At 42.7% G+C, this 26604-nt stretch overlaps 1 protein-coding gene across 3 annotated transcripts in view; it reads right to left on the minus strand.

Annotated features, from left to right (window-relative positions):
• Positions 1 to 597: 597 nt before the first annotated feature.
• Positions 598 to 26604, minus strand: part of PDE7B (phosphodiesterase 7B) — a 319410-nt gene continuing 293403 nt past the window's right edge. For all 3 annotated transcript variants that reach the window (XM_044248236.1, XM_044248244.1, XM_044248253.1), the window contains 5 exons: positions 18140 to 18231; positions 15688 to 15832; positions 13484 to 13580; positions 9149 to 9229; positions 598 to 4313 (listed from right to left, as the gene is read on the minus strand). In XM_044248236.1, coding sequence (XP_044104171.1) covers positions 4099 to 4313; positions 9149 to 9229; positions 13484 to 13580; positions 15688 to 15832; positions 18140 to 18231 — 630 coding nt within the window. In that variant the 3' untranslated portion in view covers positions 598 to 4098. The remainder of the gene's footprint in view (positions 4314 to 9148; positions 9230 to 13483; positions 13581 to 15687; positions 15833 to 18139; positions 18232 to 26604) is intronic.

Below are 26604 nucleotides of genomic sequence, written 5' to 3' on the forward strand. Positions count from 1 at the left end.
TTTGTTTTCAGACACAGGGAAGCCTGAAGGGGGTGAGATTCTGTATCTAATCTTAATAAAAAGGGACATGAAGAGACCATGCAGATACAAGGTTGTTTCTGGGAAGCAAGGGTGGTGATTTTTTTCTCCTCTATTTCCAGATGGGTTTAGGACACTCAGTTGTCCTTCCTGAACTGTTCTATTGTTCTTGATGGTTTCTAGTCCCGAAATCTGCAAAACCATATTTTTCACAGGTATTTATTGAATGAAGTCAGCTTTGTCTTTACAACCTAATCCATTGTACCTCATTCTCACTCATATATGAGTTTGACAAATGTGAAACAGAAAAATATCAGGACTCAGGGGAAGTGTAGAACTGCATGGTGGGAGAATGAGAGCCTTCTTTCCTGGACTTGGGACTAACTGGCAAGTGATTCCTTCATGGACAGGGCTGTTTCTCAGACCCAAGTAGGATGAGTCACATGAAGACCATGTCTGTATCTGTGCATTTTTCCCTTGCAAGTTTCCTCTCCTGAACAGCTGGGCTTCATTGTTGAATCTGATTGTTTTGCTGATAACATGTTACCTGGTGAGAATCAGTATATTTTCAAGCTTTGGTGTTTTTAGGAAATTATCTTTATTTTCAATCGTTGATCTAGACATGCCAATGGATATTTAGGCCACATTTTGAGCAAAACTCACAAGGTGTTTGTTTTCCAAATCTCACATGTATACACAAAACAACACAATTTTAAGGGTTTGCTTAAAAGAACAGAACATAAGAAATACAGTGAGACACAAGCTCATAACCAAATTCAAATCAGTGAGCAGATCTGATTCAACAAGAGAAAAGATTACAAAACAAGTCTGTGTTTTGTAGGAAGCACTATCTGAAGACAGTGTCGCCGGACACACTCCAAATGCCTTTGTGGGAAGCCTTAAGCAGGTGGAAAGAGAGCTGGATTTTTACTCAGCCTGGAGTAGTTCGGGTAGGTTAGGGCTTCATGAGCAAGTTTCTGCGTATTCACGGGTTCTGTTAAAGGAAAAGCAGGCTTTGACAATCAGACCTGGCAGTGATATATATTCTCTCTCTCTTAAATTGATCTGAACTCTGTTTTGCTTACTAAAAATAGCCCTTTGATTCCTTTCTTCTCAAGTAATGACAGAATTAAACTTGGTAAGTCAACTATTGGTGGTCCATGGACCAGGAGGAGAATATAAAGATAAAATCCATGCTTGATCGAACAGCTGTATCTTAACTAGCAATGAACTCCTCTATCGAAACGGAGCCACTACTAGGCAGGAAAAAAAAAAAGTTTTCACATTCTCTTTCTTTCTTTTTTTTTTTTTTTCCTTTTTTTGCCAGAAAGTAAGGAACTCAAGAAATCTCCAGATGGTTGAAAGAAGGACAAAAATGCATCGAGTTTATGCATCGTGTCTCCTTCTACTTCAAATTTGGGTTATACTAGTAGCTGCATCATAGTTGGATATCTGGTGGTTTTCTCTGTGAGCTCTTCTTCAAGACCTAAATGTAAAATAGACTTCTGTCCTATGAACTTGGAACTACTAAAAATGCCTCCAATCTTACTTATTTAAGTTACAATATAAATATAATTTAAACAAAGTCCATTTCTTAAACCCAAGACAGAGGTCCCATTCGCTCAAATAGCATCTTCTCTTTTCTCCACTGTACCATCCTTGACAATTGCTTTTCTTCATTTGATCTCAGGTACGTTAAACACAGACCACTCAAAAGCTCTCTCTGCACCATCAGACCAAAGTAAGAGAGATTCAGAAGCAGGAATACATTCAACATTTTCTCTTTTGAGGCCTTACCAAGCTGAGAGATCCAGAGGATTAAAGCAATAAAGAAAGAATCCTGTGTCAGTTCATAGCTATTACAGAGAAAAAAAAGTTAGTGTTGAGATTTCACAACTTCTCTCTTACCCATATCAACAATTCCAACTTCTCATCCACCCATTTCGTGAGGTTTTTCACACTTTCTTTAGTACCATCTGACAATCTCTCCTACTTTAATGAAAATATAACCATTTTTCCAAAACGTCCCCTAAACCTTCACTCGGCAAGCCTCAGTGTCTCTACAGAAACTTAGTACGAACCATTTAGTTTCCAACATTTCATATGTATGCTAGGAGGGGAGAAAACCCACAAGAGTTGCAAGTAGGAAACGAGAGTTAGCTGTCAGTTTGTCAGCTTGCGAAACAGCTCGATAGTGGCAGAAATGATCATATTATCATTCTCCCACTACAACATTATTTAAGGTAAGGAGAAAGGGACATGCCAATTTTCATGTAACATTATTTAAGCTAGAACTTTGAAAGAAAAGGTTGGATGCACAGAGCTCAGTCACCAGAGAAGGATGCAGTAACAAACTGACTTTCCAACCAAGAGTCTGCCGAAAAAAATGACCAACGAGATTCCAAGGTGACTCTGTTAGCTAGAACCGTAATGAATCACGATGACCTGCCAGGAAGGTAAATTCGGTCACAAAACTGAAATGTTTTCTTGATTTCAATAATGTTAACTTCAGCTAGATAATTGAGTAGTTGTTCACACGAAATTAAGGAAAAAGAAAAATCCAGTTACTGTTAACGCCAAAGAAATGCACGCCAACCATAAACCAAAGGTGCTTTGGTACTGTAGCCATAACAAACAAAGTGTGGTGGGAAAGCAGGGAGTTCCCTGATGGTTAGATGACAGGGTCATAGAAGGTTTGTGAGACCTGCCGTGTCTCCTGCGAGGCTGACACATCGCCACGGTCCAAGACAAGAGTCACATAAACACGAGCTTATCAGCTGGCTTGTTAAAACAGTGTGCAACATCGCTGTGTTGAAAAGTGACTTCAGGCTTGTTGAAAGGTCCCATTAATCTGAGGAAACGATGCTTAGTGCCATAGATAAAACACTATGGTCTCAAGCGGAATGCGTGTGAAGTTTCCAGAATATTTCCTCAAAGACTTTAGTCAGTTTTGGTTTGTGACCTTAGCTGGAAAGCACAAAGATGGGCATGGGAAGGCAGTTCAGAAGGACATCTGTGAGGATTTAAGTCGGGCAGCTTTCAGAAGATGAAAGATGTTTAAAGTTAAGGCCTTTATCTGCAAACAATAGTATATTAATAAACTCTATACCAGATTTACAAACGCATTCTCTTGTATGAAAACTAACAGTATTCTGTTCACAGTGCCATTATTGATACAGGTAGCAATCCCATAATACTCATGTATTTTGGCATGGGAATCAGTAGCGCTTGGTATTTACAGAAAATGTACACGTGTGCATATAAACATATCATGGAATCTGAGTTGTAGATAAAAGAGATCGGCTAATGGTGCAAAGGAATGAACTGTACAGCACCTTCCCCTCGGATCGGATAGGAAACGTGGTTTTTTAAATTGAACAGATGCCAAATCTCTGACCCCAAGTGGCATCAAGTCAGTAACAAAACAATGAACCCCCTGTTCAAGATTGGGTACATTGAGTAATCCTAGTCCAAAGTTTTAGATCCATTGTCTAGTGCATAAAATATAAAAGTTAAAAAGATTTATTATTATTTTTATAATAATAATTATTATTAAAATAGAAGGTCCTTTCTCTCACGTTCTCATTTGTGCTCTGGCACTTAAGACCCATCTCCTTGGAGGTCCGAGTATGCTGGTGTTTTTGTCATGCAGATCAGCAGTCAGATGGCAAACGCTAAAAAAAAACCCCAAAACAAAAAACTGCTCTGGACTCAGCCACCGTCGCCTGTCACAGTGTGACCCGGGGCCCGAGGAGGACATGGCAGGAGCACCTCTTTCTTACTCCCCAGTCTTCTCCTGGAGGGGCGAACCTGACCCCCTCATCCCCCGCGAGAATCGGCGCCCACGTTCCTGAATGGAGTTGCTTATTTCGGCAGCGAATGCTGAGGTGACGGATGGCTTCTGTACACTTGGAAAAAGGAGAGGAGGCAGGCGAGTGGGAGGAGGGTGGCCTTGCAAAAAGCCCAAGACGGATCCCAGCACGTGGCTGGCCTGGTGGCCCAGAGCTGCCACCCTCTCAGGAGGCCTCTTGCTCCAGGAGGTTCTCCTCTCTGTGCGGAGCGGGGGCGGACTGGCTGGGACTACGGGGCGTCGCCTTTGGTCCCAGTGGGCACGTCGCTGTCAGTCCCCTGGGCCGCGTGCTCCGCGCCGCCGCTCCTGTGGGGCGTGGGCAGCAGGCTCTTCCACTGGGCTTTGTTGTGGGACAGGTGGCGTAGCATGTTCTCCGACAGGGCGCTGGGGCCCGTGAAACGGGCCCACTCCCGGAAAAGTGGCTCCACGATGTAGCTCATGAAACCTAGAACGGGCAAGGCCAAGCTCAGCACCGCGAAGGCGGCACGACACCCACCCCACCCCATCCTCCCTCCCAGACCCCGCTGGGCTCCCTCCAGAGGCAAAAGCAGATATGTTCCCTAAACTTCGGTTTGGGAGCACCTGGTGTGTCACCCCCGGCTTGTTTCTTAACCCCTCGAGCCTCAGTTTCCTCATTTGTAAAAAGGAGCTAGGAAGAGGACCAAACCCATAGGTTTCTTATGACCAGGAAATGACTTCACACAGGTGAAATGCTCAGAAGGCTCCCGGCACGTAGTAAACCCTCCATACCTTTGGCTGTTATTTGCGGAGGGAGAAAGACATCGGAACGGAAAGGTAGGAAAAAGTCTGTGTTGGAGCTGAGGAGGGGGTGCGGGAGAGGAGGAAAGGGGGAATGATATCAGGAAGGGCCATATGGTTGCCGTAGATCCATGGGGAATTCATGTGTTTTACGCTGTAGGATATTTCTTCAAGAGCCCTCAGGGAGATTCAAATTAAAACCACATTGAGATATCACCTTACACCAGTTAGAATGGCCAAAATTAACAAAACAGGAAACAACATGTGTTGGAGAGGATGTGGAGAAAGGGGAACCCTCTTACACTGTTGGTGGGAATGCAAGTTGGTGCAGCCTCTTTGGAGAACAGTGTGGAGATTCCTCAAGAAATTAAAAATAGAGCTTCCCTACGACCCTGCAATTGCACTCCTGGGTATTTACCCCAAAGATACAGATGTCGTGAAAAGAAGGGCCATCTGTACCCCAATGTTTATAGCAGCAATGGCCACAGTCGCCAAACTATGGAAAGAACCAAGATGCCCTTCAACGGATGAATGGATAAGGAAGATGTGGTCCATATACACTATGGAGTATTATGCCTCCATCAGAAAGGACGAATATCCAACTTTTGTAGCAACATGGACGGGACTGGAAGAGATTATGCTGAGTGAAATCAGTCAAGCAGAGAGAGTCAATTATCATATGGTTTCACTCATTTGTGGAGCATAACCAATAGCATGGAGGACAAGGGGCGTTAGAGAGGAGTAGGGAATTTGGGTAAATTGGAAGGGGAGGTGAACCATGAGAGACTATGGACTCTGAAAAACAGTCTGAGGGGTTTGAAGTGGCGGGGGGGGGGGGTGGGAGGTTGGGGTACCAGGTGGTGGGTATTATAGAGGGCACAGCTTGCATGGAGCACTGGGTGTGGTGAAAAAATAATGAATACTGTTTTTCTGAAAATAAATAAATTGGGAAAAAAAAAGAGTATTGATTTACAGCTTTGTCTTACTCTCACTTATGTTAAGCAACTAAACGGAGCGTCACTCATTTTTGATAGGGATTTTAACCTGTATAAAATCCCTACGTTAATGACCAGATAAGAATGGTTGATATTCGGTATGTCTGTTCGCTTAATTTCAATGTCAGGGTCTTTCCATATTAAATATGATTTATTAAAGCCAAGATGACTTTCAGTCTAGGCTGGACTGACTGGAATCATCACCAACTTGGACATAGTTAGGTTTTACTGAAATGTAGGTGTGGGGAGAAAGTGTTTTTTAGCATAACGAATTTTCCACTGACAATGTATGTTTATGAGGCTGTGAATTACAAGGCTTGATTTGATGATCTTTTTATTGAACAAACAGGAGATGCTTGGCCTTTGAGGGTGCTACAGAGATGGAAAAAGAATGGAGGCATGCAAAGTGTTATGTCACATTTCTGCATTATCTCATCATATGTGAAATATGATTTAAGTAGTATGAGATCATTTTAGATCACCCAAACCTGACTGAGGAGGAAATTTAAGCCAGTGATAAGGTTTTATAGGGAGTCACAAGTAAGGATTCCCTTGAATTTTCTTGTTTACTATTCCTGAATTTTCTTCACTTCCTTCATAACCTCCATATCTAATTTCTAATATCCTTCACCGTATGAGAGATTTGATATTAGAAAGATGGTTCACAAAATGATATTATTCTCAGGTTTAAAGTGTAAATATTTAGCAGGTGTACCTTCATATCAAAAGGCTACAAATCCAACATTTAAAAATCTGGTACTTGAAAATCAACTCATTTTCTTCCTGGTGTTCTTGGGGAATTATCCCCCATATATCTACTTGCCCGATATAAAGAGCGCTCATAGTAGATTAGGCAAGCCAATTTTGAAGTCTGAGTAGACACCAGGAGGTACTTTTTCAAGTGAAAGTGACTTCTGCATGATCACATTTGGGAAACTGTTCCATCCCTTCCCAGTGCATTGTGCCAAGCTCTCTCTTCTAAGCGAGGGACTGCCTGCCTGGATTGTGTCCTCCTAGAAGGCTGGGAGGGGGAAAGGGAGGCATGGTGGCCTCAGAGCAAACAGGGAATAAAGCAAACAGGATTGTGTCCTCCTAGAAGGCTGGGACGGGGAAAGGGGGGCATGGTGGCCTCAGAGCAAGCCTCTTTCTCCTCCTCCTTCTATAGCTTTCACCAATTAGAGATTCATTTGATCTAATATCTTCTTTCTAAAATGCAGAATTCAGTCGAGAGAGGGAAAGGGATTTTAAATCCTACTTCCACTTGGGCGAATATGAATGACTTAAACAGAAAATCAGATCCAAACCTGAGATGGCACGTGGGGAAATTCTCACTGTGGATTGGGACAGGAAAAAAGGGGACAGTTACAGTCCCGGGGGAATCAGGGCAGAGGACATAGCTGCCTTACTTAGGACCCAGTGGCAAAATCTGAGGGGTTTGAAGTGGCGGGGGGGTGGGAGGTTGGGGTACCAGGTGGTGGGTATTATAGAGGGCACGGCTTGCATGGAGCACTGGGTGTGGTGAAAAAATAATGAATAATGTTTTTCTGAAAATAAATAAATTGAAAAAAAAAATCCTCGTTTGGGAGGCTGAAACCGGCAGCTCCCATCAATCAGACTTTATCTCCAGATTTTTCCAGTTTAGCTTGATCTATGCCTTCGTACACACACCTCCCAACCCTGACCCTACAGAGCCCGGGGATGTGGAACAGAGATCAAGAAAGATTTATGTACGAAAGGTTGTTTTATCATCACCTTTTCTTTCTCTTTCTCTTTATTGGTGTGCTTCTGCAGCCTCCCCGAGCCTTTCCTGGTCACTCAATCCCCACCCCATTTTAAAAACAGGTATCTATGGTAACCACATTTTCCTATGCTGAAAACCAGGACATATGATCTGACAAAATAAGTGTGTTCTCATGACAACAACAGGGTAGGATCTCTAAAATCAGGTCTGTCTTGCAAATCCAGGTTGTGTGCTTAACAATGTGAATGCTTTTCACAAAATGTCTTTAGCAGGAGCCTGTAAATTTCTTTCTAGACATAGCCTTAACAATGGGGGGGGGCGGCACAGGGTTGGGATTTTGGTCAGGTTCTATTCCTTTTAAATCGCATCTGCAGAACCTCCATATCTAAGGGAACCTGGAGTGGGGACTGGCTCCAGGGAGACCAAGGCTGAATTTCTGTTGATGTTGCTCCCTTCCCTGCACTGCCCCCCAGGGATTCTGTAGCTATGTCATCACCCTGGATTCTTCCTAGTTGGTGGGTTTTTTTGTTTGTTTGTTTGTTTTGGTTTGTTTGTTTTTCGTTTTCTTTTTGTTTTATAACACTCCCAAGTTTTCCTCTTTTGGGTGGAAGAATCAGTTTAATTTTAAAAACAACACAACAATACTAAGGACAATTTGGGGAAAAAATGGATCACCAATAATCCCATAATTTCAACATACCTATTTTAATATTTACATCCGTCATTCAGATCTTTGTAACTAGGTTAATTCTGTTCCTATTCCCAGAGGATGACTTTATGACTCTTTTGTGGATGAGATTTGACTCATAGTGACTATAAGCATATTATTATTTGGCTAACTTGCTCTGGTTTTCTTAATTTTCAGTTTAATTTTTTCCGATGTCCCGTTCCTTCCCAGTAGAGGCTTTAAGCCTTGATCCTTGCAGAGGGCTGCAGTCCTGTGAAGGCATTAAGCTCTCTGAGGTCTGTGGGAAGTGGTACATGTCAAGGCTCTAGTTTATGACCAAAGGAGTTCAAGTTCTGAGTTTGGCTTTAATTGGAAGGAACTGCAAGGATATGAAGGACTTGCTTTAAGTATAGATGGAATTGGAAAAGTATTTTAAGAACTGATGGAAATTCATACTGGATCAAAAATATTTCCTATGTGCCTGAAATTTCCACCATTTGATTTGTTTAATAGTTTTATGTAATATAAAGTAATTATTATGTTGGGTGCATTAGCATCACAGTTGAACAGTTTACTGCAATCAATACTTTAGAATAAGACTGAAAATAAGTTTTGAAGTGCAAAGTGGAGAAGTAGGGGACCCAGAGCTAGAAGCAATAACATGGTTTGCCGAGCATGCGCCTTCGGATCGTGTTGGGGATGAAAGGTACTGGGGCAGACTGAAAGAGTCCTCAAGGTTCATTCTGCCGACTTCCCACTCTTCAAGTCCTAAACAGTGTGAACTAATCTGTATCTCAGCAGCAAATAGTTGGTTCTTAAGACTTTCCTTCTACTCAGTTTGGTTTTGATTTGATTCTGAACTACAAAGTTAATACAGGCTAGTTAAGGGTCTGTAACAAAGAATTTACTCCATTTTTCTTAGTTTTTTAGTTGGTAATTACCCAGTAGATCAGTCATGGTTAGACTGTTTATTTGGACTTAGCCATTCATTAAACCTCAAGCTTGGATCTTTCAAAGGCTGTGTGTAGATGTTTTTTCTTCGTGACTCTGGCAGAGCTGCCAAAAGTACTTATTTAAAATTAAAACTGAAAAAAAAAATAAAACTGAATTAAACTCACCAATTTGTATACTAGGGATTGAATCTTTCTGTTGATTACAAAGCGGACTGATTTCCAGCTCAAATTTCTGTTCAAGGTCACCTAAGAAGAAAGAAGAAGAAATACTGGTAATCTAGAATATGTAAAAATGTGTGTTGTTAGCTTTAGTGATCTAGTTCAAAGAAGTTATTGTGGGAATTACTGTTTGCTGCCTATTACCATTAGGAACTCTCTAGCACCCACTTGCTCTGGTAGCTTCAGTGAAAATTTTAAGATATCAGAGTGTCAATGACCATTTACAATAGGATTGTTGTAAATGAGTATGCTCTGGGGCTAGAATAAACCTTTCACCAAGATCTGTAAAAACAAGGATACAAGTAATGAGCAATTTCCTACATGAAATGGAAGTTCTGGTTTTAAGTTACAGTTAAAGTGAATAGATTTTGTGCTCCCCCTGCCTTTCACCCTGCCTGAGCCTAGTCTGATTTCCTCTGAACCAGGAATAGTGAATAGGTAGGAAATGGGAGTGAGGGACTAGAAAATCTCACTCGAGGAACATCTATGTCTGTAGCTACAATATTGAGCAGAAACAAAGGTTATCTATTACCTTTAATCCGACTTAGTGTCACCTAGTGTAACTAAAGTTTAAAAAAAAGTATAAGTCAGAAAAATATTTCTTTTTAATGCCTTTGTCAGCTAGAAGGCCAAAGGCCAAGTGTAGCATCTAAAGATTCATCAGAATACTTTATCAATCTTTTGAGGGGTAAAAGATTATGGGTCAACTTTGCACTGGGAAAAAGAGTCTGGTTAATCAGTAGAGAAGCTGTTCCTTAGAAACATTAGCTGCGTTCACAGAGGAGATCTAAATACAACATTAATATCATGCTTCATGTGTGTCAGGCACTATTCTAAACATTTTACATAAGTCAATTAATTTTATCCTCTTAACAACTTCATTATAGTACCCATTTTACAGATGAAGAAACTGAGATGAAGGGAAGTATTTTGACTCAAGTTGTCACACTACTAATAATTGGGGGACCCTAGGTTCCAACCTAAAAGTCCGGCTCCAAAGTATCTGCACTTAACAGCTGAGCTAGGGTCTCAGAGATGCCACACCTCTGTCATTTGTTTTAAGCCTTGTAACCATGAGTCCTGTGGTCCCTTGGGCCCTGGCTATTCTCAAGACCGAGGTAAGGAAATCAGTCTGGATTAACCTGAGGAATCCGGGGAAGCCAGATGATAATAGCTTTCTGAGGACAGGGCATGATATCATTTAATATTTTTTTATTATTATATCTTTTTTTTTATTTTTTTATTTTTTATTTTACTTATTTGAGAGAGAGAGACAGTGAGAGAGAGAATGAGCGAGGAGAAGGTCAGAGAGCGAAGCAGACTCCCCATGGAGCTGGGAGCCTGATGTGGGACTCGATCCGGGGACTCCAGGATCACGCCCTGAGCCGGAGGCAGTCGTTCAACCAACTGCGCCACCCAGGCGTCCCTGATATCATTTAATATTAAAATGACTTCTACTCCTTACCTCCATAATTCTATTCATCATGATTTTTCAGTCAGTTTGACACTTTGGAAGAATTGTCTTTGATTTCTCCCTTCCCTTCACCCTCCATATTGAGGCATCAAATCGTATTTATTCCTCTCTCAGAATATCTTTTTTTCCCCTATTCACACTCTGCCTGTCTCTATTCTGGCTTACTAATAATTCACTTTTAGTGTTTGCTTCTTGGTTGGTTTTCTTCCTTCAATATTTCTTCTATTTCAATTACATAAGTTGCCTCCATTGCACTTTCTAAGATGACTCTCATTGTCATGTTCTCTACTTGAGCCTGGTTGGCGTACAAATCCCCAAATCCCCATATTCTTGCTTTCTATGAGTCCAGATTGCTATATGAAGCAGGTCCCCGTTTCAGTGCATTTGTCCATGTCTACACCTGCCTAGCCAGAGCTGCAGCATCCAACAGACTTTCTGCAGTGATGGAAATGTCCTCTGCACTGCCCACTGTAGTGGCTTTTTGCAGTATGATCAATGAAACCGAGGAACTAACATGTAAATTTAATTAATTTAATTATTTGAAATTTAACTAGTCACATATGCTTCATGGCTCTCCTACTGGAAAATGCAGGACACTAACTACACATCCTCCAACACATCCAATTCAGATTCTTTGTCCTCAGCACCAGTCTTCTCCTGTGACCTCTACCATGAGATGCCATCCAGTTAGATCATTTATTCATTCAGCACAGACTTCTAAAGCACTGTGCATTTCAGACTCTTTGTTAATCAGTGTAGAGAACAGAGAGGAAAGTTGCATCATTTGGCTACTCCAGGAAATTTACTGCCTACTACTACTGCCTACATTTTATACTATCTTGAGGTTCTGAATCTTTAACTCTACTTCTTTGTATCCTTCACGACCCCTTTGTGGGGCTTTGTATATAGAGGAGTTAATAATTGTACTAGGGTTTAACAAGGCTGGAAGCAGATGTTCAATAAAAACTTTTGGGAATCTTGGTTGATGGAGATGACATCAGCCGGTGGTTACAACAGGACAGAGATTCTACCTCCCTGAAACATGGAGAGGAAGGAGTTGAATGATGTTCAGAATCTTAATTTCTGTTCTCAGAATTTAATGCTATTTTCCTAATTCATGGGATGTCATCTTCCTTCCCTGCTAAGTCCTCAACCTTGATTTTAGAGGTTTTCCTTTGCTCAGCGTCATGAACCATTAAAGATACTTGAGCTAAGACTATGAGCTGTCTGTGGAAACCCAGATCCTTCCAGGAGACACGCCATAGCAAAGTGAATGGAAGCTCACCTTTTGTGGTCAAGGTTACACATGTTCTAGATTGTTCTATTTTCTAACATTGCATGTGCATATATTGTTAAGGACAACAATGGGTTTTGGTAAAGAGATCTTACGGATTCTTTTCCTTGGTTGGTCCCATTTACTACATGTAGTTAATAGCTCTAACTCCCCAGCTCCGTGGACCTGCCCAAGTGACATGGCCCCCTGCCTCAAGTCGCTTGCTCATCATTCAAATAAGAGGTAAAATAAGCAAAGGAAGGGGTTAAATGGCAATCAGTGCCATCTAGAGCACACGACTGAGTCAAAACCAAGAGGGACAGAGTAGAATCTCTTTTCTGCCCCATCATTTGATTAACAAGCATGAGGATCTTAGTCCTTCTCTCATGTTTCAATATTTTCTATATCACAGAGTAAAGAAGATACTTGTCTTATCTAAGTCTCCTGTTCCAATTTCATCATTTTTCCTTTTGTTTTCTCTCAGCGGAGATTTTATATCATAGGCCACAAGAACTGATTTTTTGACTTCTAACCACTCACACTCAACTGAAGTGAAGTCACACAGAGTTGTGGGCACTCCATGAGCGCTTTTCCTCTGAGCAAAAGAGATGGTGAGCAGAGACTTCTGGCCCCATGTGAACCCTGTCCCATCTGCTTTGTCTTCTGTCTTTGGGACCATCTTGATGTCACTGACACATCTTTCAATGAAAGCTTCTCCAAAAGGCTCACTGTTGCTACTTGACCTCCCCACGGAGCTGGTATGTGGGACACTTCAGGCTTTATTTGTTCTCAGCCTCTCAAACCTGATCCTGTCTCTAACATCAGGGCACTGTTGTGCCTGAACAAACATCCTGAGCACGGAAACCAGGCCTGAAGAAACAAGGCTGTGTTTAAAGGCCGATATCCCACCCAGCGTCAAGATCCTGTTCGCTCATTCATAGCCTTATTTCTGAATGAGGTTAATCTCTCAAAAATTATACCGAACTTGGGGCCATTTCTTTTCTCACTGAGTATGTTTGAGAGGATGAGCTCAGTTCTTGGTCAGCTGTGCTCTGTTTCGTTATTAACTCTATTTAAGAAAGCCGGGGGAAGGAAAACAGGAATCCAAGTCCCATCCGAGTGGAAAACATTGACCCCAAATGGCATTTAGCCTTTAGGTTGTGCTAAGCTCATTAGAATGAAGGTCAGAGCAAAAATCAATCTGTCCCTCACATTCTTATATCCACAGAGGAAAGCCATTAAAAAGATTACATATACATACATATAAATACACACACATTTATTTCCCCCTTCCGCTCATTTTTATTACCCCTCTTTACTACCTGTTTTCACAGTAAGACAGTGTTATTTATTTTTAAATTATTTCCAAAAAAGGGCTGAATGGTTCGCAGGACAGTCATAGAGAAAGGCTAGGATAAGAAGAGTTGATGAAAGAACAAATGTCATGATAGATTAGCCATTTCTTGTTTGATGAGGCTAAATGCCCAACAGGAACAGGGACCGTGAAAAACTCAGCTGTGGGATCACTACTAACCTTGCCTGTAGAATTCTTCACAGACCCTTTCACTCCATTGCTTGCTCATCTCCCAGATTCTACAAGGATTGCAAATGTCAGCACACTTCAAGGCAATCTGAGAGACAACAGGGCGGGAGAGAAGGTTAGAGGCTGATCTTTCCGCAGCCAACGCGCCCTAAGCCCGAGGGGCTGTCCCACCCGCCAGGGGGCCTCATGGTCCCCAGCCTGTATTTACAGAGTGCCTCTTCAGGAAACAGCACTTATTCACCACGACACAAAACCTTCATTCAGAATCCCCACTTTATAGCTTTGAGAAGGAGAGAAGAGCCACGGTCCAAGGACAAGAGCTTCCTGGAGGAGGCCTGGGGTGGGCAGGCCAAGGAAAGCGGGTGGCCTGGCTCCTTCCGTTGCCCCACCCCTTGTGAGTGGGGAAGCCACAGGGGCCCCAGCCAGGCTCTGGTGAGATCATTTGGCCCTCATCCTCACAGTGGCCACACTGACAGATGCCGTGGATCACTTCACTTCTGTGTGGGCTCTCGTGCCTGTGTCTGTGGATAACAAGTGAGCCCGACTTGCTTATCCAGCCAGGGAGCTAAGGTCTATCAAACCTTGGAGCGTGTTGTGTCTCAAGCTAATTCTTTTTTTTTTTTTTTTAAGTTATATTTTTTTAAAGATTTTATTTATTTATTTGACAGACAGAGGTCACAAGTAGGCGGAAAGGCAGGCAGAGAGAGAGAGGAGGAAGTAGGCTCCCTGATGAGCAGAGAGCCCTGACGTGGGGCTTGATCCCAGTACTCTGGGATCATGACCTGAGCCAAAGGCAGAGGCTTTAACCTGCTGAGCCACCCAGGCGCCCCAACCCAAGCTAATCCAAAGCTTACCTCACGTTGGTCTGGATCTGGGATGCCAGCTCTTGTCAATAATGCTGACTCTAAGAGGGTTACCGTGAATTCTCAGGAAAGTCCATTCTCTCCCTTAACCACCGACTGCGAGGTTGGGCCCCCGCTAGCGTGTTCTGGCCACCAGCAAAGTCTGTTTGTTTTGACCCAGTTCCTTGGCATCACAGAATCGCTGGCAATGCTGGCATGTGGGAATTCCCTGATCATATTAAAGTTACAAATTTGATTGTTTCCTTATTTCCCCGTTGTCGGGGACGCCAGGCCATGCTGGAGCTGGTGAGGGGCAGAAGTCGCCTCCAGGATCTGCCCTTTGGGAATTCATTGGCCGCAGCAAGCCTTGCTTTTGAAATGCAAGTGTGCCAGCCAATTCAAGCTACTCCCAACTTGGCTGGGAGTCTTGAACACCCGATACCTTGATCTTTGTGGCACTCAGGGACTCGAAGATGAGTTTGGAAAGAAAAGAAGGAAGGAAACCTAGTTCTACAGCTGGGAGGAAGGCATTTCCTAGGAAGGATGGAGCCCTCGGGACAGCCACAGAGAGCAGCAGGAAAGCATGGAACAAAACCACTGCCCAGTTCAGTCTGCTCTGTGCAGCTGCATTTCCCTGGGTAAAGCTGGTCTATCTAGATGAATCCAGGGTCCATCCGTTCAGCCTTTTGTGCCAAAAGGAAGGAAGCAAGACAAGAGAAAATACAGGAAAAGGCTCTGGTTTGGATACCAGCTTAGACCTGCCCTCATGGGGTCCACCCGTCCTCTCGTTCTCATGTTCCAAATGGCTCCTTGCCGTGAAAGGAAGCAGAAAGGGTCACCCTGACACAATTCAGTTCATTCACTTAAGACTAGTTTGTGAGCGTATGAATTCAGGAATACAAGGAAGTACAGCAGGGTTTGATGAAACGGGTTTTACATGAAGGAAGGTTACTTGGGTTTCAATTTTGTTCATACTACAGATAAGATAGCCTGGTTTTGTGTTCTAAAACAGTGTTTCTAAGTTGCACAGCTATCACAGGGGCCACTTTTACATCAAGCCACAAAACGTGGGAGGTTCTTACTATGTATGGTTGCCCCACAGGGCTACTTTGTGGACACTGCAGGGTAAGGAAAAGGGCTTATCAACTTGATGACATGAAACCCAGATTTTGCTTGCTTGGAAAACACTTAAAAATTTCATGGGTCTCAGAGCTTTTCATAAAGTCGGTCACCGCTCTAACTGATCCCATGGGGGACACGCCTTCTCACAGGTGCTAAAGTGATTGATCACGTCGCGAAGCATTTTTACCCGCAAGGAAGGCAGTGGCTTACTTCGTGGTGGCTGTTGCTTACCTGAAGCATAAAGTGTCTGTCGTGTACATCCTCCAGTCTTAAGTCTTTATTGTGGAGGTGAGTTTTCAGTCTGGTCAGAAATTCATTCTGCCTGTTGATGTCTGTGGCCAAGATCAAGGAGCCCAGCTGCTGTTCAATATCCTGTCTGCATCCGCGAAAGGGAAAGAGAAAACACACACACACAGCAAATCCTTTGGAGGAGGGTGATCGGTTCTGCCCCCAGCAGGTGGCTTGGACTCTCGTTGCTGCCTTTGATTCTGTTCGTTACCCAGAGTCCAGTCCCTCTGAGCCCAGGGGGACTCTCTGACCCCCGGTCACTTCTGTCTTTGGGCCGGAGGTGCTGGTAACTGCACAGTGAATAGCGATGGTAGTTTATACATTTCCATGGTAACCATGGGTCTAAAGACGGAAAATTGGTTAGAAATGCGTGCTTTATGTGGGACATAAAAAACTGGAGAGCATCGCAGGAGTTTGGGTTGTGCTTTTAAAGAGTGGAAACCAACTCAGACATTCAGCTTTGCATGGAGAGAGAAAGGGCATGAGGAGAGTAATAATAAGGAAGACAATAACAGTGACTGATCTTATGGTATGAGAGATACACCAATGGAACAAAAGAGGCTAGGAAAGATACTGGGACTTAAAAAAAGAATCATGGGTAATTAAGACACCATTAAAAAATCAGTAGGCAAGGGATATAATAGTTGACAAACGGTAGAGGGAAAATGAGATATTTTGGAAAAACAAGCAAATCAGAGCTTTAGCTGACACATAGAAGGTAATCAACAGAAGAAAAGATCCATAACTGTTTTTTAAAATTCATCTTCAAAAATTCAGTATATTTAGGTTTGTCTATAACATCTGTGTGTAGCAGTCTTTATGAAGCTGATGATCGCTTACGTTTGAAACTATTCTTTACTCCTCTGCTTCCCCCCACCCCTCCATGTTTTAGGTTTACGGTGTCATACTTTATATCCCTTTATTTTATAGGGTGCTTAGAGCACACAGAGTTGAATGCTTAGGTATGAAGTAAATATCTATCATCCCCAGCCAGGCGGAGAGCAGGAACGTACAAGCAATAGCATATATGGTCTGACCCTTGCACCTGTCCCCAAACCCCTTTTCTTACTATGGTATAACATTTAGTCTTCCTACAAAAGCAATCTATAATGTGGCATCCCACAGAGACATAACAAACATGGCATTTTTATCTGGAATCCATAGGGATGAGTAGACGTATCTCAGGAAAGGAATGTAACTGAGCAGCCGGCAGGATTAGGGCAGAGACAGTCTGGCCCCGAGTCTTTCCCTCCTCTTCTCCTTTAGTTTTCTTTGCTCTTTCCTGTCTGTTCTCTCCCTTCTCGTCTTCCTTTAGCTGTCCCTGACATATCCCTTCTCTTTTCTTCTCCTTCTTACTTGATTTCTTATTCGAGTTTTTAGTTCTTTGGATCTTTGCAAATGTTCTAGCAAAAGGCACAGGTTTTAAATCCCTGCATGATAATCGGTTTCATTTCATTCCAGGAGGTAAAAAGCGATCGGAACTGAAATTCTTCCTGCAAATGCCACATTCCTCTGGGTGCTAGGAAACAGCAAGATAGTGTCACAAGGCCAGGAATACAGGTAGGAGCCCAGAGCACACTGCCTGTTCTGCAGAGGGGCAACTCGGTGCTTGACTTTAAGTTAGGCCCCCTCAGAAAGATGGGTGCATGGATCTGTCTATCTACTCTCCTCTAGCTGTCCTGGGTTCTGCACATTTAAGTTAACAGGTCAGAATTAGTGGTGGCCTTGGATGATGTTCCAGGAGTTAACTCGGAACCATGTGGAAAATGAGGTACTGGCCTTGGATTTAGGATTTGGCCTAAATACCTGGATGGACAAACAGTGGACCAGGAAACTAGTATTTCCCCTTCTGTTTAAAATGCAAGAGACATAGGTAAATTAATGGCCCCCCAAATGGCTGGGGCCAATTCAGTTACTTCAACAAAAGACATCCCAGGAAAGAATTTCTGACTTCTGTGTTTGCTAAGACCGGCCATTAAAAAACAAACTTTATTGAACTAGTCTTAAATCTAGCTGGAGATCTCCTGTGTTCCCTCTTGATAAATATTTATTATTTGGATCTTTGTGGGAGGACACTGTTGCTAACACAAAAGACAGGAATGTGACAAAGCCGAGCATTGATGCTGAAGAGGGTGAAAGCTGAGAGCTGTTTATTATCCTTCTTCCTGATGTTAGGTCAGAGACCATCCAAGGGCCTTTCAAAGCTCATGGAGAGATTCGGGTTCTGGGTTGCTGTAACTGACGCCGAATCTCCTTGGGGCAACCACCAAGCGCAGGCAGGAAGCACAGCCGGCTGTCTCCGTGCCCTTAACCCTGGGGTCTCAAGCGTGACCTAGAGAAAGCGGCTTATCTCTAAGGTGTGGACCTCAGTACATTTCATCTCTACAGCGCTTACGTCATTTCCTCTGGCAAGTGAGCAAGAAGCCTTGATTCTCGAAGCATGCCGATTGTAGATCGCCAGTGGTGATTCTCCAGCACAGACATATTCTAGAAAGAAAGAAGATCAAAGCCGTAAATGAGAGAGAAGTCAGATTCTGATCTTCCACACCGCACACTGTTTCCCTGAGACCAGTGTTTGCCCTTTAGCCGGTCTATCCCTGGTGACAAAGCGGCAGGCGAGAGAAGCAACAGAAAATAGAACCACCGCAGGCTTATAATGACGGTGGGACAGTGGCGGGACAGTGGCAGGGCTAGTCCTTGCTCTCTCTCCCCTGGTGGGTTATTCTCTCTTGCCCATGCCCCCATTTTTGATAGCTCAGTCAGGCAGCACTCAATGGAGAAGAAAACAAGCAAAACAGGTAAAAATAGGTAATAATAGACACCGCAAGTCCCTGCGCGTAACATAATTCAAGATTTTACTACTCAGCTGAACAGAAGCAGGCCCCACAAGCTCTGATCCATGGCACGAATCACTGAGAATATTCTGTGTCTGGTTCAGCCAGGTGGCTGGTGACATATTCAGATTCCTGAGTCCCAGTCAAGATAGTTTTGATTTGGTAGGTTTGTGGTGAGTAATTTTTATGTTGACTGAAGTTTGAGAACCACTATGCTATGGAAGCAGCTTTATCAATAACCGTCGTGGTAAGTAGATTTGCACTTAGCCATTTAGGGACGAGTTTCAATCCATGGTTGCTTCCTTGTTCAATGATCTTGACGTTCCTTCCCTCGTGGGAACCTCGGCTATGTTCCATCTCTCCTTTGACCCTACTGATATCTTAAATATGCTGCTTGTGTGCACATTAGCTAACTGTTTAAATAGCAACTATTTCTTACAATCCATTGTGTTTTATGTGAATTAGCAAGCATCATGACCTTGCCACTGACTCGATGCATATAGAATCGAACCCCTCTAGTCCCCAGGAAATATTTTTGCTTTTATTTATTTTTTTTCTGATTTATTTATTTATTCTCCATTTTGTTTCAGATGGGGCTATAAACTTACACAAAACACAGGAAGATAGCATTTGTTAAAAATAAGGTATTGCATGACGGCATATATGAGGTACTTAGAGTAGTCAGATTCATACAGACAGAAGAGTGGTTGCCAGGGGCCAGGCGGGAATAGGGAGTGACTATGTAATGAGTACAGAGCTTCAGTTCTGCAAGAGGAAAAGAGTTCAAGAGATGGATGGTGGTGATGTACTTAATACCATTGAATTGTACACTTAAGAATGGTTAAGAAGGGGGTCCCTGGGTGGCTCAGTGGGTTAAAGCCTCTGCCTTCAGCTCAGGTCATGATCTCAGGGTCCTGGGATCGAGCCCCGCATCGGGCTCTCTGCTTAGCAGGGTGCCTGCTCCCCCACCACCCGCACCCCTCTCCCTCTCTCCCTACTTGTGATCTCTGTCATATAAATAAAATCTTTTAAAAAGTGGTTAAGAGGGTGAACTTTACATTATATTTGTTTTCCCACAATTAAAACAAAAAACGAAAGGGAGGAAGCAAGGAAAGTAATATGGAGACTAAATGGAGCCCAGAGAGTGACTGGGAACTATCCCACCATTGCGCCCTGCCCACTGCCCTAACTTAGCCACCCACCACGCAATGCTCAGCTTCTTCAGCCAATCCGAACAGAGAATCCCCGTGAGGGATACAGGCTAGGGTCCATTAAGATAAAGCAAATTCAAGAAAACCTCCACTGTTCTTGGGTCTCAAACCAGACTGTGATATCCTTCCAGGACTTTGAGGAATGAGTTTCATGAGGCAGCATCTGGGATAGACTGCTCTGCTGCCCTTCCTTTCTCCCCTCACCAAGGAATTATTATTCTTTATTCACCACCTGACCGTGTTTGAACTGGTGATGAGATTTGGTGACTTTTATCAACTGGTCCATTATCTCCTTTTGGGCATGAGCCACACACAACAAAAGAGAATGTTTGTTCGAAATAAAAGGTCAGACTAATTTGTTTTGATTGCAAAGATTTATGAGAGCAGAGAGCGGTAGGTCAGCGTGACTTAAGGGATGTTCTATGCTGCCGTGATATTTCATTCAGTCACTCGCGAGCGTTCACTTGCTAGACTAATTCTTGTAGATGTGGAGGCAAGTAAGTTTTCCGAGGGGTCAGAACACTGGACGAGACCTAATGATAAATGACACCATATCCCTGTTGAGTGGAACAGAAGAGTCTGGAGGATTGCCTCAAGCATAGTTACTCATGTCAGCCTGATTTTACATCTTCATTAATAATCTTCCTGGAGACGGGATAAAAGGATATTTGGGAAGTTTGCTGGTGAAACCATATTTGGAGCTGAGCTCTGGGAAAGTGGAAGGAAACTGAGCCAGCCTGGACACTGGCACAGAATAAAAGACAATAGAATGCATGATTATGAAAACAAATTTTCGTGGAGCAGTCATTATAAATAAAAGTATGTTTTGGCCAGAACTGTGCTGGAAGTAGGGGTGGCTCTGTGGATTCCAGAGAATGAGAAAAGAAAAGCAGGGGGACGAACATTTACGAAGCGCCTACTCTGTGCCAGCCATCTCTATGATCTCATTCAGGCCTCCCTTAGCTGTCTACTATTTTTATCGTTAACTTGCAGATACTAAATTTCAGGTTTCTTTGCAGGGCTGCACAGCTTGAGGAAGGCCTTAAACCCAGGCCTGCTGGTTCTCAAGGCCGAAGCTTTGCACACAGCCCTTGCTGCCTCCCGAGAATTTCTTCTGTGTGGGCCACAACCAAGCATTCAGAAGCCTGACATTTATAAACTGAGAAATGCCTGCAGTTTCACTTAATTTTCCAGAAATTACCTATAAGTTGTTGCTTTAAAAGTCTATGGTTGATTGTTTTAATGAGATGTTAGCTTTTCCCCACATTGGAATCTTGGCATTTACCTTTAAGTTTGATTTCACTGTGAAAAATCCTGTAGTTGGAATGTTGGGAGTTGAGTAGATTGAGGTTGTATTGGGAAAGAATTCATCGCTCATCTGCTTTTAGCCCCCACATCCACTTAGACCTGCTGGTTCTTCCAACATGGCGATGCTTACGCCCATCCCTTCCTTGCATTCAAGTGATTTTATTTTAGGGCTTTAGTATCCTTCTTTTCTAAGCTCCTGCAATCCATCCTTCTTACAGTGGCCAGAATGTGACTTGCTCACTTGACAGTTTGTTTTTAACCATCTCCTTAATCATTGGTTGAAATATAAACTAATATTTTTTGAGCACTGATTAATATGCCAGGTGCTATGGTGGGTCCTAGGGATGGAAAGATTAATAAGACAAATTGCTGCCCTCAATTCAAGAAGTTCACCTAATTGAGTTCACCTAACTTCGATATGATTATGCCATCTGCTTTCTCCCATGCTCCAAACTCTACATGATTCTTTATCAGATAAATGAAGCCTCAGCATTCAGTGCTCTCGGAAAATCATCTCAATTGCCATCCTGTTCCTACACGTTTGAAACAAATGAATATCATTATCTCTCTCCTATGAAGTTCTTATGGTGCACATAAATGATGCCACATTAGTAAGACGGTAACATATTATTGACATAATTATTAAATTATTAATATATGACTGTCCTTTCAGTGTTCTTTTGTTAATTTCATGTCTTCCAGGGTGAGTTATGATCCTCAAACACCTCTATCTCTGTGTTTACTTATCAACCTCTCATTTGTCTTTCAAAATCCATTTCAAATACTCCATCCACAAAGCCATTGGGAATCATTCCAGTCAGAGGCAAACTTCATTTGCTCTGAGTCCTGTAGCTCTTTCTTCTGGCATTAAGTCCTGGCATCTGAGTCCTGGAGGACTCAGAGCCTTTGACATGTGTTAGAGTTATTCATGCGCTCACCAGATTATAAGCTACATGTGAGTAGAAAACCCGTTTTGTTCCTTTTGTATCCACCCCACTCTAAGCCTTGCACAGAGAAAGTGCTTTCTATTAATTTGCAAAATAAGCTGCTGAACAAATTATTTTATTCATTTGACAAATATATTGAGCGCTTACTCTGTTCTAGGTGCTGATTACATCAACGAACAGACAGACGGGGAACCGATGGTGGCAGGAATGAGACAGACAGATAATAAACTATGAACATAATAAATACTTAAATTCTGAAAAGAACCGCATTCATGTCAAAAGGCAGTAAATGCATGGAAAGAAGGAAAATAGAGCAGAATAGTGGGAATTTGAGAGCCTTTGGAAGTGGGGCTGCTAAGGTAGTTGGGTAAGATGTAAGATTTGAACAAAGGCTTGAAGGAAGGAGGGAGTGTGAGCAGGAAAGTAACAGGATAAGAAGTTAGACAATGAGAGACCAAATCATGTATGGCCTTCTGTCTATTATAAAGATTTTGATTTTACTCTGAGAGAAATAAGGAGCCACTGAAGGAGTTTGGGAGGAAGGAAATGACAAACGATTTTAATAAGATCACTGAGGCTGCTAAGTTGAAAGTGGACTTTGGAGGGAGTAAGTGTAGAAGGAGGCATAGCTGGCTCTTCGGAGGTAGGAGCAGTCATCCAGGCAAGAGATGATGGAGGTTGGGGAGCCGAGGTGGAAGTGGGCAGAATGGTCAGTCTGAACCTAAGGATGACTGCAGTGTTTTTGGCCTGAGCAGCTGGAAGGATGGCACCTCCATCACTTGTGACGGGTGGGCTGCAGATGGAGTGGGTTTACAGGACCTCGGTGTTGGACATGTTGAGTTCTAGATGTCTGTTTGACACATGGACCTCATAGTGGAGATCTCAAACAACTAAAGCAGTATTAACAACAACAAAAGGAAAATAAAACCATTGCATGAGTGTTATAGTAATTCTGAATGGAGAGAGAATGTCACATAAAGGGAAAGACCATGTTGATGAATCATTCTGATGGTCTCTGCTTTAAAATGAAGCCTCAGAGACTCCTGGGTGTTCATCCCCTCAATCTGTTTTCTTTTGCTTCTCATTCACAGAGCCTCAGTTTTAGATGGTCTCATGGTCTCAAAGAGAACATTTCCTGGCCTCCTTTACAACTAGGTGGGATCAGTTGACTAAATTCTGATTCATTAAATGTACGTAGAAATGTTGTGTTGGATTTCTAGGAAGCTTGTTTAATGGGAACTGACTTCTCTGACAGAGGCCTCTCTTGTTTTTCCCATTCTTTCTTCTCACGGTCTGGAATGCAGAAGGAATAGCTAGAGTTCCAGCAGCTATCTTGTGCAGTGAGGAAAAGTGTAACACCCTAGTGATGGCAGCTTGTAGAACTAAAAGGATTCTTGGTCCCCTCATCCTTAATTTTGCGAAGCCACTGTGCCGGTTCTGAACTACCAACCTCTAGACTTATTTGATGGAGAATAGAGATAAACTTCTGTCCTCGGTTAAGCCACTAAAAACTCCAAGTAATTTAAGTTTAGTATATTGTCTTCCATATCACCCTGGAAGGGCTAATGAAAGGACTTTTCAATGTTTTGGTCTGTAATCCTGCTTGGTTTTTGGATAAGAGTGATAATAAAGAATTTTATAACTCCAAAAACGTGAGGAGAGTACACCTCAGTAAAATCAGAAATACATGCGTGTGCCTGTGGGCCTGTATGCACACCCACCTGCCCACACATGCTCACCCACGTACACGCACCCCCCCCCTCATTTCTTACTTTTGAGATAAGCCATTGCCCTCTGCTAGGAAAGATTCTCCTAGCTCTCTAAACAGAATTGACAGCTCCCTCTTCCACCTCAAACCCAGGCTTCTGTCTTGGTGTCTGAGATACTTTATAACAACTTTGTTCCCTGGCTCTTAGGTGTCAGTGATCTTCACAGGTTTTTGTTCATTTACTCTTGAAAATAACTTTGAGAAACCATGCTCTTCATATAGTTTTTAAAAATTGAGGGTTGCCTGGGTGGCTCAGTGGGTTAAGCCTCTGCCTTTGGCCCAGGTCATGATCTCAGGGCCCTGGGCTCGATCCCTGAATCTGGCTCTCTGCTCAGCAGGGAGCCTGCTTCCCCCTCTCTTTCTGCCTGCCTCTCTGCCTACTTGTGATCTCTCTCTCTCTATGTCAAATAAATAAATAAAATCTTTAAAAAAATTGATATCTAAACCTACAGATTTCAATGGTAGCACAAGAGGGAATGCCCTGCATATTTGTGACTATTGGTGATTTAATACAAAGTCATTGCATCATTCTTTTTATAGTAAGTATATCTAAGGGATTCTAAACACCAATGGCATTTAATACATATTTATCACCTGTTGAAAAAAACACATGTGTAATTCATTTTTTGAGTTAGAATTTTAATTCTAACTCAAATTTAAATTTAAATTCTAACTCAAATTTTAAATTGATTCTTTCCCTTCTAGAACTTATATTCCCATTCTAGGTGTGAAATTCCTTTATTGTCACCTATCATATTTCTCTGCAACAAAGATAAGTACACAACTTGACATTTTAATTTAACAAACATTTCTAATGTCAGGCTCTAAGTAAGTAATAAATATTTTTCCAGCCTGAGTTTACAATGCAATTATTATTAGTAATAAGGGATCAGGATACATGTATATGGCCAATTTGGAAAAAAAAATTGTGCTTAATTTTCTAGCCATACATCTATTTATGTGGTGACTCAGAGAGTTAAAATATGTCAGTTTATAGGAGACTATGCAATCTGCAGAATGGGTAAGAAATATGTTCTTCTTTTGCAAAGTGAGAGTAGCTGAAACGAACTGGTTTGACTACTTTGCAAGCACATTCCAGACAGGTCAATTTAAGGGCCTTCAAATGGATTCTGTTAGACTACTCACGCCTGTGTGCCCCATGGAAAATCTTCATGTATCCCCATGGGTGCACAGACCTGGTCTGAAAAGTGCCGCCATACACGGTCGCCACTGAGAGCAGGGAGCATATCTTATTTATCTTTGAGCCCCAGTATGTGGCACAGTGCCACTTAAACAAGTCAATATTTGTCGAATGGATACTGACTAATTAATTTCCGAAATCTGAAAGTTCAGTAGCTGCAAGAGTTTAAATAACTTTAAAAGAAAAGAGTTCTGTTCATTTTTTTTTGGCCAATACCCGAAAGGAGCCAGACTTGGGGTCTTCTTGTGGGAAATCCTTAAATTTAGGTGGTAGCCAAAGAGATTTTTAAAAATATTACAGCGATGCACTCTTTCCTACTACTCATCTGCAGATAGCCAGGATCAAGTAAATGATTCCAAAAATAACATGTATCTGATAGCATTTTTCAATTCCAAGATAAGCAAATAAGATGATTATAAAGAATTTTTTAATCAATGCTTTTCATCCTTCATGTAGTAAGAATTTATAACCAACAGGAAATGGACAGTGGAAGTGCGTGCCCTGATTTGGTGGTCTCCCTGGTCTGAGTGCTGTTGCCCCTGCCTGGCAGATTTCCACTCAGGGTCTCTGGCGTCCTCCCTATTGCCAATATTCCTGATCTCTTGGCATTAGTCAGATTCTGTCTTTCCTGTTGCAGGTGTCCTGTCTGTACGCCCACCATCCTTCTACTTACTCCTCCAGCAACCTTCCTCCTACCCAACAAATATTCACTGAGCACCAGGACTGTGCTCAGTGCCAAGGGAGGACACAGAAGGAGGTAGGTACCCAGAAGATTGCAGACAATGTGGGCCAGTAGTGGTGTGGACAGCCAACCGGGCAATGGCAATTTAGAGACATGAGCACTGGGATAGGGTAAGTAATGAAGAGCTGGAAAATCTTAAAGAGGAGCAGGGAAATGGGCTCTTAAAAAAAAAGGAGGCTTTCAGGAAAAAGATATGTCCAAATTGAGCTCAGAAGGATGAGTGAGTTAGAAAGGAAGGAGGGCAGGGATTATTATTTGTTTGGATCATCTTCCATAGACCCAGGACCTGGGATGTATTAAGCTCTCTGTGAATATTTGTTGAATGGATAAGAGAATGAGTGACATGTTTGGGAATCTGAAAGTAGATCTGATTGGAGGATGCCCGGGGCCGAGTTGAGTCAGAGCAGAAAGTGAAGCTGGGAATGTAGCGTGGCCTGAGCATAACAGGATTTGTAAATGGTGTGAAGACATTTGGGCTTGATCATGAGGATAAGGGGTTTTAAGCAGTCACCTGTAGGGTCAGATTTGAGTTTCGGGAAACTCGTGCTGGCAAGCGAGTGGAGGGAGGACTGGAGATGGGTGAGGCTGCGTGGACCCCAGGATGATGTTGGTGCCATGCATTTCAAGGGGAGAGCGTGCTGTGAGCAGGCGGGGATTTCCTGGTCCTTCATAGGAAGCGGCCAGAGTTATCTGTGTCCTCACTAACAGCGGGATGGCTCTGCTCCAACACACCCCTCTGGCTTTCACAGTGGTTCAAAAACCAATAGCATGGCTCAGTTGGTTAAGCAGCTGCCTTCGGCTCGGGTCATGATCCCAGTGTCCTGGGATCAAGTCCCACATCGGGCTCCT

This window comes from Neovison vison, chromosome 1 (assembly GCF_020171115.1).
Source record: "Neovison vison isolate M4711 chromosome 1, ASM_NN_V1, whole genome shotgun sequence".
Lineage (NCBI taxonomy): Eukaryota > Metazoa > Chordata > Mammalia > Carnivora > Mustelidae > Neogale > Neogale vison.